The sequence below is a fragment of the Vanellus vanellus genome (assembly GCF_965231255.1).
Source record: "Vanellus vanellus genome assembly, chromosome: Z".
Taxonomy (NCBI): domain Eukaryota; kingdom Metazoa; phylum Chordata; class Aves; order Charadriiformes; family Charadriidae; genus Vanellus; species Vanellus vanellus.
In genome coordinates this window covers 850,198-861,800 of record NC_138908.1, presented here as the reverse complement: position 1 = coordinate 861,800, position 11,603 = coordinate 850,198, and the positions used below count along the sequence as shown (strand labels likewise).

Genomic DNA, 11,603 nt, shown 5'->3' with positions numbered 1-11,603 from the left:
GAGCACTTGCGGGGATTTTTTAATGACTTCTCATTCTAAACAAATTTCTTAGTAGAGAGGGAGCGATTCAGTATAAGAGACGTTCAGTGGATTTGTTGTTTTCTTTGAAGTATGGCCTAGAAATATGGAAGAATTCTTCAAATCAACTAAGCTAACTCTATGTAAAGCTGGCAAAAAAGCAGACTAAGCCCAAGATAGGCACGAAAACATCACAAGGAATGAATAAGCAGAAAGTTTTAAATCTAAAGTTTGGTAAGACAATTTTCAAAGTTGTCTTTTGAGCAGTCCCTTTTCCATAGAAGAAGACTTAAGTACTGTTACAGCAAATAGATTTACATTTAAATTACAGAATTTAGTGTGAAGTTTGAAAAATCTCTATCCGAACTGATGAACTATGAGCAAAATGCAAAATTCCTGCCTTAGAGACAGTTGCATCATTTTAAGGAATAGACAGTGAAGGAGAATCATGTATTTCTAGAATGTGTAGAAAACACATTTCAATAGTAGATGAGAGAGAAAGAAAAATAAAAACCAGACAGCACTTGTCTGAATTATCTTTAGCACTGCAATGAGGTAAGTATCCCCTGGGAATCTTCATTTCCTTGTTCTAGATCCCCTGAAATTTCTGAGCATCCAACACTGCAGTGCTTTTAGAAATTATGAAAAGCAAAATAACATGTCAATCTTGACTTTGACTTTAAAGAGGTATGTGTGGAAAACTGTCTGTTTAGTACACTGCTAATGTTAGGGAGCTGCCCACCCTTGCTGCTTTCTAACAGCCGCCTCTGTTTCCTCCTCTTCCACCTTCTCCTTCCTTCTATTCCTCTCCCTTCTCCACATTCCATGTGCTCTTCCCCTCCATTTCTGAGTCCCTTCTCAAGGTATTTTTTTTTATCTCACACCTCTCCCCATCCATTCTGCCTTAACTTCCTAGATACTTGGGAAATGTTACAATCTACAACAGACACTCCAAGATCCAGTCTTTAAGTGGACTTTCCTGGTACAGTTATCCTTTCTGTTCCACTTTGGTCACAACTCAAGGAAAGGACAAAGGGATCTCAGCTTTGTTGTCCTGAGCCCTGCAGACAGAGGCATCTCAGAAGGCATTTATATTATTTTTTAGAAATTTATCTGAAGCTCCATAGGTAGGATTTTGGTCCTCCAAAGCTCACATAATTGATACATATAGATCAGTGCTCCATCGGATGACTCAGAACCAGTGTAAAGACTAGCCAAGTGCTCTGAAGTGCTATCTACAGGAGCCTCTGTCTTCATTAACTACATTCAGCCTAGAAAGATTAGGCTCATAATTCAGGCATTTCACTTAGGTAGTTAAAAGTTAGATGATGAGAACGCCATTCTATGGTCTGAGATGCCTCATTTGGGGCTCTTTTATGTTAGTGTCCGTCTGTCTGTAGTCTAAATTGTTAATAACTTCATCAGTGTTCGCTGATGGTCCAATCCAACTGCAGCTTCCCAGCTGCTCCTTTATGGCAGAACAGAACGGTAAGGGAGCATTGCTGTTTGGAGAAGGAACAAAAAAAGCTATGACAGAAGCAGTACTGGCTGCAAGTGTTAAATCTGGAATAAATGCCAAATATAAGAAAGACTGCAATATTCATTACAAATCCAGGGATGAGAGTATCTCCCCGTAGCTTTAGCAGTTCGGTTCAAAACTGCTTGGTAATTCAGGTTTTGAATCCTACTGCATACTAAGTGAATAGGGTGGAAGAATAAGTCAGGTGAAAATTGTTTGAAGTAGAGCATTAGGGTTTTCAGAGGAATACTATTGCCTTTCATGCCTGAGGGGGCAAATCTACTCTGATGATAATGAAGAAAGGCTTTGAAAAAAGCTATTACTAAAAAGCATCGGTTTACTGCCTTATCCTCCCACACCCATTTTTTCCCTTCCTTGATATTTGTATTAAATATGAAGCAATCAAAGCAGCAATCACACAACTAGAGCATACAACAGACTTCTGGAAAAAAAACTACAGGTGGGGTGGGAAGAATGAATATTTCCAACTCAGTGCCATACCCTACAGTTTAGTTTCCTTCATTTATAATATCAACCAAGGCTTGCAGCAGTCGATCATCTCTATGCTTGTATGGTTTGGCATTGTAAAAAAGATCAACGTAGTCACTGTACAGATTTTCTTCTGAGTCTCTTAACTGGGAGGGCTTGTTTAACTTTTCGAGGGCTTGATAGAAGTGTTCATATGGAATATTTGACTTCTCACTTGCCGTCTTCTTTGGCAGTCGCTTCTGAGCCATCTGTCTGCTAAAAGCACTTCGCAGTAAGTGTAGCATAGCCTCTGATGGGATTTTATCTTCTGCTTTGTCACTGCTACTACTGGTACCTTCTGTGAGTTTGGGTTTTTCACTCAGGTTCTCCTGTGTGGTATGGTCCTAGAATACAGATTAGTGCAAAAAAGGTCAGGTATCAATGAAAAGCTGTCTGGATTAAGATATGCTCTGATCAGTGATTTCCATCTATGTGTGGGCAGATGCTATTTTTTCATTTAACAGCCACTAGTGTCTAGAAAAGAACCAGACCATTATATACCAAAACAGATTATCAAAAGGACTATCTTGTATAAAATATCAAATGCCCCCACAACGTAGGAAGTTATCAATTCAGATTCCACATGGGCAGGATACAACATATCATTATATAGCAGGATTTCTCCCAGTCCTAAGAGATATCTCATTGTACTACAGGAGAAAGCTCCTCAGCAGTCTAGCTGAAGGAAGTAAAGGTAGTGGCGATGGCAGCTCTGATTGTGCCACATACCCTTGTGAAAAGGACTGAACCAGTGCTTCCATACAACCTTCTCTGTACATGCTCTCACCTGAGAAAAGACAGTGAAGTATGGCTATCAGGTGACCATGTGTCCTGGTTTGAGATAAAACAGAACCAATTTTGTTCAGTAACTTCGCTTCTTAGCTGGGCCTCTTCTGACTACTGAAATTAACTGCATATTGTGCAGACAGTGTTCACTCTCTCAGAGTGATAAGGCCAATTGTTTACAGCTGATGCCCAGGCATGGGATGCAGAGAGGCTCTTGCTTATACTTATTGCTATAACCCCCACGGCCAACCAGCTTTGTTATTTGCCCCGTTGGAGGGTCGGAAGCGGAAAAGCACAGTGGGGTCCCACCTGGAGGGAGGAGCGGACAGGACATGCGACCCAAAACTGACCAACAGGGTATTCCATCCCATCTGACTCATGCTCAGTATAAAAGCTGAGGGATCAAAGGGTCACGGGCTCTTCCTTCAATGGCCGACGTCTGAGGAGGACTCTGTTCATCTGCCTGTGATCCCGATTCTGAATCCAGGTCCAGAATGCAGTTCCCGTCCGTCACTGAGTCCAGCCTGGGACTGCCCCAGTGCCAGCCGGTGACGTGACTGTCATCTTGGGAGCTTGATACGGTTTTCTATATATATTTCATTATTTCTTTTTATTTTATTATTAATATTTCATTAAAGTAGTTTAGTTCCTTCTAAACTCTTAAGTCTCTTTTTCCTCCTCTGCCTCTCTCTTTGTAGAGGGGTAGAGGGGAGCATCTGTCGGTCCCATCTAGGGTCCCTCAGGTCCCCAGTAGTGGATTTTGGCCTAAACCATGACACAATGGCATGTATCTTGGAAGCTTTGGAAGACTAATACCAGGTACAGACGTACAGAGAAGTCAGTGAGAGGCAGGATCTTGTTTCAGCAGTGTCTATTATACCTCCCATGCTGACACAGTAGCAGGTGGCTGCATAGCTTCATCATTTACACTAGGATTGTCTTTCTAACTCAACACTAATTTTAGCTTTATCTGTTTTTCACTATGTCCACCAATCTTCTCCCGTAGTACCTCCTGAATCCACTTTTACTTTCTTCAAATTTATTTTCTTGCAGATGACTGCCACACCTGTGGACATTTATTTAATGCATATAAAGACCATAATCATGTCTCCCTCAGTTTTCTCCTTCATAGCCTGGCTGAGGAAGGTTAACCTCTCTATACTTCATCGACTACCTGGACTTGTGCAAAGCATTTGGCACCGTACCACACAACATACTGGTCTCTAAATTGGAGAGACATGAATCTGACCGATGGACCACTTGGTGGATAAGGAATTGGCTCAAAGAGTTGCAGTCAATGGCTTGATGTCCAAGTGAAGACCAGTGACAAGTGCTGTTCCTCAGGGGTCAGTACTGGGATCGGTGCCGTTTAACATCTTTGCCGGCGACCTGGACAGTGGGATTCAGTGTGCCCTCAGCAAGTTTGCCAACGATACCAATATGTGTGCGGTCAATACACTGCAGGGGTAGGATGCCATCCAGAGGGACCTGGACAGGCTGGAGAGGTGGACCCGTGGGAACCTCATGAAGTCCACAATCCCAAGCACAAATACAGGCTCGGTGGGGAATGGCTGGAGAGCAGCCCTGAGAAGAAGGACTTGCAGGTGCTGGTGGATGAGAAGCTCAACAAAAGCCAGCAAGGTGCACTGGTGGCCCAGAAAATCAACCTGGGCTGCATCACAAGAAGCATGTCCAGCAGGTTAAGGGAGGTGATTCTGCTCCTCTACTCCATTCTCATGAGACCCCACCTGGAGTACTGCATCCAGCTCTGGAGTCCCCAACATAAGAATGACATGGACCTGCTGGAGCGCATCCAGAGGGGAGCCACAAGGATGATCCGAGGGCTGAAGCACCTCTCCTATGAGGAGACGCTGAGAGAGTTGGGGGTGTTCAGCCTGGAGAAGAGAAGGCTCCGGGGAGATCTTGTTGCGGCCTTCCAGTCCCTAAAGGGAGCCTAAAGGAGAGCTGCGGAAGGACTTTTTACTCGGGCATGTAGCGATAGGACAAGGGGGAATAGCTTTAAACTGGACGAGGGCAGGTTTAGATTGAACATTAGGAAGAAGTTTTTCACTTTGAGGGTGGTAAGGCACTGGAACAGGTTGCCCAGAGAGGTTGTTGAGGCCCCATCCCTGGAGGTGTTCAAGGCCAAGCTAGATGTGGCTTTGGGCAACCTGGTCTAGTGGGAGGTGTCCCTGCCTATGGCAGGGGTTTGGAATTTGATGATCTTCAAGGTCCCTTCCAACCTAAACCATGCTACGATTCTATGACGATGATCAGAGGGCTGGAGTGCCTATTCTATGAGGATAGGCTGAGAGAGTTGGGGGGGTCAGCCTGGAGAAGAGAAGGCTCCAGGGAGACCTTAGAGCCCCATCCAGTGCCTAAAGGGGCTCCAGGAGAGCTGGGGAGGGACTCTGGGTCAGGGAGTGAAGCAATGGGACGAGGGAGAAAGGATTTAGGCTGAAAGAGGGCAGATTTAGATTAGGTATTAGGAAGAAATTCTTTCCTGCGAAGGTGGTGAGCCCCCGGCCCAGGTTGCCCAGAGAAGCTGTAGCTTCCCCATCCCTGGAGGTGTTCAAGGTCAGGTTGGAACTAGATGATCTTTAAGGTCCCTTCCAACTCTAAGCATTCTATGATTCTGTGGCATCCTAATTTCTTAATGGGAGACAAATTGATGTGATGCGATGTGATGAAATATTCTGAAGATGTGGACATAATCAAGCATTGTGTAAATGTACAATAGTACCACCCTGTGCATCCAGAAACCCACTGTCACTCTCAGAAACCTGCAGAATGTTCAGAGCACTCTATGTGAAAGGTAAAGAAGGGGTGACAAAGGAGCTAGCAGCAACAGATCCACCTAACCAAACCTTATGAATCAGTGAGTCCCTGACTTTTGTCATGTCTTTTGTTACTAACTTTGAATCATATAATCACAGAATTGTCTAGGTCGGAAGGGACCTTTAAGATCATCAAGTCCAACCATCAACCTAACACTGCCAAAACCACCACTAAACCATGTTCCTAAGCACCATGTCTACCCATCTTTTAAATACCTCCAGGGATGGCGACTCCACTACTTCCCTGGGCAGCCCGTTCCAATGCTTAACAACCCTTTCTGTGAAGAACTTTTTCCTAATATCCATCCTAAACCTACCCTGGTGTAACTTGAGGCCATTTTCTCTTATCCTATTGCTTGCTACTAGCGAGAAGAGATCGACCTCCACCTCTCTACAATTTCCTTCCAAGCTCCCTGGAAGCACTCCAGCAGGCAAAGCTTCTTTTGGGTGCGACGCTTCTCACAAGAATTACATAAGTTTAGTGTGTCTGCCAGAGGTGTCTTCCTCCCTCCTTGTACCACCCAGCTGCATTAGATATTGAGTTCACTGCTTTAGTAGCAATATCCTTTTACCATCCCAAAACCCTTAGATGTTATCATATGAAAACACAGACTAATAAAAATATCACTTGTTGACACGGATAAAATTACAAGACACAGCTCAAAAGTTGTCAGGGGCTAGATGAAATGAATACGGAATGAATATGTGTCTTCTTACTCGGAAAAAATATCATTTTATTCTAAATTGAAAAATGCATAAGGAAAAAAATTAATGTAACACCACCTCTACAAAGTCCGCCATCTTCTCCACTCCTCTTCTGTCATTTTGCACAGCATTGTAGGATGTATATACACGTGGCTGCTTCATATGTTCAGGCTGGGTGGCAGTGCCATGCAAAATCAATTTCCAATTTACAATCCTTCCTTCATTTTGTATTCTTCTGGACTAAAAGACAAGCATCGGATTAGCGTAGGTTCTCAGGACATAAGAGGAAGCAAGACACTTGACCGTAAAGTAGACAGAAGTGACTAAAATAAATCATATGACTTTCAATATCTAAATTTAGACAATGATTTATAAGCACCACAAGACTGATACATTAGAGACACGATATATCAGAAAGTAGGATTTAGCACAGTGGCTTAAGTGCTCCAAATATTCACATTTTGATGCAACATAATTATTAATTAATCATGTAAGCATCAACAAAATTTTGTCATAACACAGAATGCTAAGAATTACTGAAGTAATACTTTGTGTTATTAGTACGTGCTCACTAAGCCATTCATTCCCTGGCAATTTCCTCACAAAAATTACCATTGGAATAGTAATTTGGAATAATATTCTGTAGTGGTGTACAATAGCAATCTGAAAAACCGCTTGTGGAAGTGAGCAACAAATGCTTTGTCCATTAGTTCTGGCAGCAGTATTTAAACAGTAGAAAGTGGAAGAGACAAGTACAGAGAACACTGAAACTTTATTTTACCAAAGCTTCTTTCAGAATTTTTCCTCAGTCATTTAGTGACTGAAGATAGCTGCTGAAACTCTTCTTTTCAAGTAGAAGTTTATACCAAAGTTTACATACACAACTTACATGACAATTAAATTATGAGTAACTCTGAATGGGAATCTGTGATTTTAGTTAGGGTCTTTAATGTGAAAACTTATTTCAGGAATCACAAAACCCTACAAGCTGAGAAAGAGTGCATTATGTCTTGAAATAGAAAACCCTTAGTTTATGTTAAGTTTCGGGAACCTCTCACTTGAGAATGGAATATGAGAGATAATTACAAACAAAATGCTTTTCTTAGCTTTGTTCCAAAAAATGCGTTCTATTAATTACAAAGAGCAGGGTATCTGTAACCATGGGGTTATCTATAAGCCTGCAGTATTAACACTGTACTGCTGATAATAATATTTACTTCTACTGCCGTGTCCATCTGCTTAGTACTCGGCGTTATCCTCCTGTTTACAGTTTCAGGCCAATAGGGGTTGGAGGCTCAGTGTCTGATAGGAAGCATTCAGTTTCTGGCAGGATCTGACCCCTAATGACAAGCCTATTAACAGACAACTTCACTGAAACTCTCCAGAGATGAGTGCACCTGATCACTCTCTGTTTGAAGACAATGATTTTTCAGTTGCCTATCAAGCAGCTTTATTCTGGTGTCTCGCCGTTGTAATCCATATCCCCAGGTGGTTTTAGTAAACTTATTTATTTCTTATCTGTGGGTTTCTTGGCTTTAATCCTTAAACATTGTTCAGACGTAATTATTCTAAGAAAGAAGTTAGGGAAAGGTATACATCAGAACAGCTCTCTGAGGTCACCAGAAATTCATTAATTCAAAAGGTTTTGAGTTAATGAATCAACTAGAAGAAGGAGGAGAAGAAAACTAGATCTGTCCTGTGTTCTTTTCTGCAGAAAAAACTAATTTTCAGTTAATCATATGTTAATTCAATTATGTATTTCACTCCATGAATCACAGGAAATTACATTAAGTGATTTCTTTCAGTGACATATAATGTGTGAAAAACATAGGCATGAAAATTTTTTGACAGGTACATGTCAGTGAAATGAGGATGCTCCTTTGCGTTTATGTAAAGAACGAGAAAATATGACCCTATCTTTTTTCTTTAATCTTTAATCCAGATGGATATTTAGTGTAAATAAACTCTTGTTGTAGCTTGCTTAATGAGAAGACTCACCATTCAACATACTTGGCTGTGGTTAGTGATCATTTTATCTGTGTTAGCTCCCAAACATAACTAGTTAACATGCAGACATACTTACCACATCAGTAATTCTTAAAACCCAGGTGCCTGTTGGATTCTCTCCCCATGTGTGAACAGACATGAAGTCCCAGTTCTTAAAGCCATTGGGAGATTTATCTCTCTCTCTCTCAGCCAGTAAGACAGTGTTGGTCCCTGTGTTAGTGCAAGATCAACATTAGTGACTGTTCATACATGCCCGCTCTTAAGCTTGCACACTATATCTAGTGCATAGGTAACCTGAAAAATGCACTATTTAACAGTGGCTTGTGGAACTGGAAACGTGCTATTTCTGATCAGTGGTTACTTTAATTATTTTCACCACAGTATTTAAGAGTATAACAACTATTACATGGGGTCACACTAAAAAGGTACATCTTGCTTAGTGCTCAGTCTCTACCACAAAAAAGTAGTGGATGCACATACAGAAGCATAAGAAACGGGTCAGGTATAACCAGTATTTTCCACTGATGAACAGTTCAGGAAACTTCTCAGGTGGAAGTTTTGAAGACAAACCAGCTCACACAGTATTGTGAAACCAAAGCCTTATCCTGCATTCATCACTGTATTTTTTATATTTTTTTTGGTAAATGGATGTAAATTGTTACAGCCTGGAACTCCAACAGGGTGAAAAGCATTTGCATTGTTATTATTATTACAAAAATGCTGCACTTTGCAAAGTATTTCTGCAGCAGAAGAGATTCTACTGCACAGTAGGAAATTTGTTGTGCTTGTTTGCATATAAGGAGAGAGCAAGGGAGCTATATTTACATAATAAGGAACAGAGAAACCCCAGGGAGCCTGATCACAAGCTATAAATATATTTAAAGGTAACACTATAAATATAGAAAAAGAATGACACACATCTGGTAGTACTGTTCTGCAGGAAAGCGGAAAAACAGCAAGAACTGAAGAAAAGAACAGTTTAACCATGATAGCAACGTGATACAACAGTGGAGGCAGCAGCACTTGACTATTGCATCTTCGGCTAAACCCACAGAAACACATACAAAGATGACGAACACATTACTGTCGTCAGACTTTCAAAAATGGGTGTTTTTCTAAGATGAAGCCATGCTTCCTACATATTAGCAGTAGAACAATGTCTTGCGAGGGAAATATCTGTGTAACAGTATAATGAGAGGTACTGTTGCTGCCATCTCCACGATGTACCTAGAGACAGTCCATATATTTACTCCCAAACTAAAACTTATCTGAGACAGAATTAAATTTGAAAATACCACCAAGAGTCAAGGGTAAAACACCTCACAGAAACATTGCTCCCATAAGACAAAAGATAAACTCAGAAAAGGAAGTATTAAGGTTAGGCCTAAAAGGAATCCCAGCCAATGTACGGTTTGGAAATATACTGTACGTACAGCATCTTAACCCTGATCTCTAGTGAGGTCCTGCAATAATTATATGAACAAGGCTCTACTGGTTTATTATCTGTGGATTACTGTATTGGCCTTTAATATCAGTAAATTAGACTAGCCTGATGTTTAAATTCATACCTGAAAGCCTGTCTGTTTTTTCTAATAATATCAGTTGATCTAGCAGATCTTACTCTCTACTCTCTAAAAGTTGTTTACTCTCCACAAAGTTGTTTATACTCATTCTCCTTTCTTTTTTCTTCTCCTTATGGTGTTAATTCAGGGCATTGTCAGGATAGCTTGCCACATTCTAGCACATTTGGTAGAGTTGTAATAAGGTGCCTAACACAGACACTGTGGTTTTAAATACACCAACGGGGAGACACAGTTACATGAAATCTCAGGAGTCAGACACTCTGTTTTCCATTAGTTTGTTAAACGTTTGTGAGGCTGATAAGCACTACTGAACTATAATTTGTTGTCTGCCATGAACTCTCAGTTTTTATGGGTCCTGTTGCCCGAACGAAAACATATGAGAAACGAAGCCTTCATTTTCTGAAGTAGAATTTTCAAACCTCTTCTCACAAAAATAACTCGGCACACATGAAGGCTGGAAGAGGTTTCAGAGAAGCAGTTGTCTAGTCCCCAGCATGCTTTATCCTCACACTCACCTGTTGGAGGTGACTAGATTTGTCTAATGATATATTTAGCTCTTTTTAAACCACAGGAGAACACAGAGGTGTTTTTTAATGAAATACATTACACACTACAGCAACACAAACAAAGCATGTCTTTGCTTCCTGTACCTGATGGAGACACCAGAGTGACATGAAGATCACCTCTACGGGAATACTCAATCGTTGCCTCAAGCTGCACATGCTCCAGAGATGCAATGGAGTTTTCTTGACCCTCGCAGGCTTTTGTGGGAATTTCAATGATGACTTCCTCATTTGCCTTTAATAATCTGGCAAAATTACAGGAGTTCTTTGATTACTCACAGAAACTTTTGATTCAGGATCATTACATGAAATGCAAATGACACACTTAACACCCTTTTCAGAATTATGAGAAAGTAAAGACAAAGTAAAGACAAAACCTACATTCATTATTTTTTTGAATGCTCCAGTAAAAAACATGGGAAGTTCTGGATAATACTGAAGTGGACCAAGAGATAGGCACTGCATAAGACAGACTTGTGTAACACACCCTGAAAGCAAGAAGGCAAGTTTGATAATCAAGAGTTTCTGTCAACACTTTGTTGTTCCACAGAGGCTAAAAAAAAGTCTTTGCTGTCAGCTACATCACAGGACTATATCAGACTTACACTCGGTTCCCTCGTTCAAATATCCAAAAGAGCTGTTATCATGGAGTTAAAATATTGCAGCAGGCACAGTGGTTTTAACCCTTTGTATTCAATGACATGTCAAGAAAAAAAGCCAACCTCTTCCATACATCCTCTGTACAGAGAGCTACCGTGCATAGCTTTCTCTGCACGATTTCCATTACTTCTAATGAGAATGGGGTATCTAAATCTCCACATAAATAATGCTAAACTGAGAATCTTGGGATCTTTATTTCTATAATGGAACATAGAGAGCTGCAATAAAAATACATAAACAGCAAAAATATATACATCAGTACTGGATCAGCACTCTCTGGAAAGGAAACAGCTCATAAAACCAAATTGATAGTAAAATAGCATAAATAATAAGGTTACCAAGCAGTGACACTCCAAACCACCGTACTATGTTTGTACAGACAGATTTTTGGTGCATT

At 40.9% G+C, this 11,603-nt stretch overlaps 1 protein-coding gene across 1 annotated transcript in view; it reads right to left on the bottom strand.

Moving 5' to 3' along the window:
- Nucleotides 1-2,046: 2,046 nt before the first annotated feature.
- PCSK1 (proprotein convertase subtilisin/kexin type 1) overlaps nucleotides 2,047-11,603 on the bottom strand; it is a gene marked incomplete at both ends in the record, with an annotated part of 29,905 nt that continues 20,348 nt past the window's right edge. The window contains 4 exons of the mRNA XM_082497039.1: nucleotides 2,047-2,409; nucleotides 6,472-6,633; nucleotides 8,477-8,610; nucleotides 10,634-10,791. Coding sequence (XP_082353165.1) covers nucleotides 2,047-2,409; nucleotides 6,472-6,633; nucleotides 8,477-8,610; nucleotides 10,634-10,791 — 817 coding nt within the window. The remainder of the gene's footprint in view (nucleotides 2,410-6,471; nucleotides 6,634-8,476; nucleotides 8,611-10,633; nucleotides 10,792-11,603) is intronic.